This window comes from Anneissia japonica, unplaced genomic scaffold (assembly GCF_011630105.1).
Source record: "Anneissia japonica isolate Jap-2015-1 unplaced genomic scaffold, ASM1163010v1 scaffold2030_len652032_cov178, whole genome shotgun sequence".
Lineage (NCBI taxonomy): Eukaryota > Metazoa > Echinodermata > Crinoidea > Comatulida > Comatulidae > Anneissia > Anneissia japonica.
In genome coordinates, this window is record NW_022705472.1 from 638,371 (window position 1) to 642,286 (window position 3,916).

Here is a 3,916-nt window from a genome sequence, read left to right on the forward strand (position 1 = left end):
CGCTAGGAATACGCGCACGTCTCGTAATCACACGTGTTGTCCCACAAACGCACATGTTCACGTATGTTTTAAAGCTACGTTCACATCAAGCCCAGAGAAAAAATTGTGAAAAAGGGTTCAGTGGTAATGAATAGGACCGTTCACATCAAATTTGCACGATTTTCAATCCGGACTCCCCTAGCCCCCCAGCCCCCTCTGGCTCCACCACTGATCAGCAACAAGCTTGGTTGGTTCGAACTAATCGAACACATTACATACTTAACCCAAACAATCGTGTTCCGTGCGCGATGTGAACGTAGCATTCAAAAAACATAGCAACTCACGATTTTTTGTCCGGGCCCCGGACCGGATCCGGGCTTGATGTAAACGTAGCTTAACACTGTCGTCTTGTGGGATCTTATCCAAGGGGCAGGGCTTAGCAAAAAGTTTGATTGTTAACAGTGGCTACTCACTGTTGATTTTGTATGGTAAATAATTGAAAGCAGATGAAAGCCCATCATTATTTATATGTAATAGTTGAATAAGTTAAGAAATAACTAATCTTTTTTTTTTTTTTTTTCCCCCCCCAAAGGGGGGGGGGGGGGGGGCCGGGCCGCCCCCCCCCCCCCCTAAATCCGCCCCTGAGTATTTTATCATGTATGGTTTTCACACGTTCTGCTCAGCCGATTTGGGGCAAAAATTAAAAAGGTAATGTATAATTATGCTTTAATCAGTGAGAGTTTAGTGCTGTTAAGCAACTGACTGCCTTGATGTTTTAATTAGACAATTATTATGTTTGTATTAGTATGGAACAATCATTTCATCATGAAAATGTTCAATTAACTTCAGAGTGCACTGATAGTTCATGTGTTTTCTTTCAGTTGATTGCACTACTAATCCATGCATGAATAATGGTACTTGTGAGAGTAATAATTTGTGCAATTGTGATGGAACTGGTTACACAGGCACCTCGTGTGAAACTGCAGGTATTTATGTTACGTAGAAAATAATTATGGTAACATGATGAAATAATCTTTACATGTAGATCTGGAAAAATAGAGTTTACTGTATATACCCATATACCCAGGGGCGGATCCAGAAATGTCCAAAAGGGAGGGGGGCCGGAAGCGGGGGCCGCAAGTTGGGCCGATTGAGACAACACTGTCGGAGGGGGTCTGGGGCATGCCCCCGCGAAATTTATGTGTTCTAGACGCCCGAAAATAACATTTGAGGCATTCTGGGCTATCATTTTTTTCTTTTTCTCTCTTTTTTTTCTTTTTTTTACCTCCCAAAAGGGGGGGCCGCCCCCCCCCTAAATCCGCCCCTGATACCACCCACCAACACCCAACTTGTAGAGCTCCTATCCTTTCCATATTGGCATTGCACAAGATTTAAAGTTGGAGTCTAGAGTTCATACCCACCTCAGGCCACCAATATTTTGGACTGAAGTAACAAAGGTTTAAAAAAAGGGCACCTCAAGATGTCCGAAAACAGTGGTTGGCAATTGGCCTAATTTTAATTGTAACGTATACAGCTACCGATTCTTTAAGAAATACTGGTAGTTGTACATTTACAGTAATAGTTAGGCTATAGGTATATTTAGTTATCTGTACTGCATAGACCTACTCCATATAAAAATATAAGTGTAGGTTCCAAATCCCTATTTTTTAGTTATATTTATATTCTTTAACCAAGGAGGTTCAAACCTCCTTGCTTTAACCTATCTTTGTAAAGTCGAGCATATCCTGATTAACTTGCTTATCATGAACTGATCTTGCCAGCTCCTTAGTTATGGGCTATCTGTTTAGTTACCATGGTTAACCACAGCTGTAGGTGGAACTGTTCACATAAGCTGAACAGAGTATATGAAGTTGAAGGCTGTTGTTTTAAGTTAAAGTATTGATTTAAAGCTGTAATTAGTCCTTGTAAGAAAGCTCAACCTTTGGTGAGTTACTTTGATTAGTTTGATTTTACTTGCTAAGCATATTATTATGATTGATTGTTCTTTTTGTTCATACAGTAGGCCTAGGCCTAGTATATTTCTTAGATGTATCATTAGAATTCCTATGCACTCCTCAGAATATTAATTACAGTTGACATTGTCACTAACACATAGCCTACGTAGAATGCTTAGTTAATCTAAATGAGAATACATTGATATTATTAGTACTTTAGTTGCTGCGAAGCAGCCAATTCATATTCTTGACAGCAATTTGACCTCTGAAAGGTCATTGTTTGTCAAAAATCAATCGCCTGAGACAACTGAAAAGCGGAGTTTCCTTCTTTCGTTCTGCCGGGTAAAATCAATTACTTTAGGCGACGTTTGTAGACTAACCTACTCGTACCAACGTCGGCATGTCGCGACGCTGGAGTACTATTCAGCGTTTGTACTATATTTCTAGGATTCCTATTTCTACGTTTAATCTGCTCATGTCTCAGCCACAATATTTTGAGGACAATATTATTTACGAACCCAGTTAAACTTATTTACTAGCCTATTTCAACGTGCTAATTATTACATTTAGGCGACGCTTGTTGTAGACTGGCATAGTGTTTATAAAATAAATACCATTTTATACACATGCGCAGATTGATTCGCCAGCAGCGAGTCATCGCCCAGCAGCAGCGAGCCATCGCCAGCAGAGAGATGTCACTGCAGCAAAACACTATTGCACCAACGCTGTTCTAATAATATATAGACAATGGGTCGTGCTCATATTATTTGTTATATTTTTATTATTCATTATTTTCACTTGACTCGCATAAATAATTTTGTTCGAAGAATATTTTATGCATGGTTGTACTTCGCAGCACTTCACTTGCAATTTGCAATTTCTAGTACATTTTCTATTCTTGAGTTAGGCTTCATTTCTGAATATTTCATCTCGGAATTTGTTTATTGTTTTCTTTAACTGTTTCAGTTAATCAGACTGATGGTTTATAGTAGAACAATCCATTTAAGTATTTGATTGGTTCTTACTAAAGAAACAAGAAACCGTACTGCATTAGCAAGTGTGTCATTGGCTAATTACAATCAGTAAGCAAAAGTACTATACAACTGATACTTTATAGGCTTTTCAACAATGTATCATTAAAATCTAATGTACTCCACAGATAGCGAAGATCCTGTATTGACATGTCCACCTCACACCAGCTTATCAACTGACAGAGGAATGTCGACAGCTACTGTCACATATAATGCTTCGGATGTTACAGTAACTGACAATTCAGGGGAAACTCTTGTTCCAACTACCACAACATCATTTCCAACTCAATTTGTGATAGGACCAAATAATATAACGTATACAGCCAATGATTCCTCAGGAAATACCGGTAGTTGCACGTTTACAGTAACGGTTACAGGTTAGTTATATATCGTTATCTACACATATACTTCCTCCATATAAAATTATACTTAAGCAAAAATAATATACAAGTGATACTTTGTAGGCTTTTCAACAAACAATTATGTATTATGTAAATCTAATGTACTTTACAGATAGTGAAAATCCTGTATTGACATGTCCACCTGACAGCAGCTTATTAACTGATGGAGGAATGTCGACAGCTACTGTCACATATAATGCTTCGGATGTTACAGTAACTGACAACTCAGGGGAAACTCTTTTTCCAAATACCACAGCATCATTTCCAGCTCAATTTGTGTTTGGACCAACTAATGTAACGTATACAGCTACCGATTCTTCTGGAAATACTGGTAGTTGTACGTTTACAGTAACGGTTACAGGTTAGTTATATTTCTTTATGTATACATAGACTTACTCCGTATGAAATTATGCTTCAGGAAAAATACTATACAAGTGATACTTTGTAGGCTTTTTAACAAACAATTATGTATTATGTAAATCTAATGTACTTTACAGATAGCGAAAATCCTGTATTGACATGTCCACCTGACACCAGCTTATCAACTGAC

General features: G+C 38.1%; 1 protein-coding gene across 1 annotated transcript in view; it reads left to right on the forward strand.

The window, feature by feature from the left end:
• Window positions 1–3,916, forward strand: part of LOC117105512 (hyalin-like) — a gene marked incomplete at its 3' end in the record, with an annotated part of 20,977 nt that overhangs the window by 6,585 nt on the left and 10,476 nt on the right. The window contains exons 4-7 of the mRNA XM_033246674.1: window positions 861–965; window positions 3,094–3,342; window positions 3,479–3,727; window positions 3,864–3,914. Coding sequence (XP_033102565.1) covers window positions 861–965; window positions 3,094–3,342; window positions 3,479–3,727; window positions 3,864–3,914 — 654 coding nt within the window. The remainder of the gene's footprint in view (window positions 1–860; window positions 966–3,093; window positions 3,343–3,478; window positions 3,728–3,863; window positions 3,915–3,916) is intronic.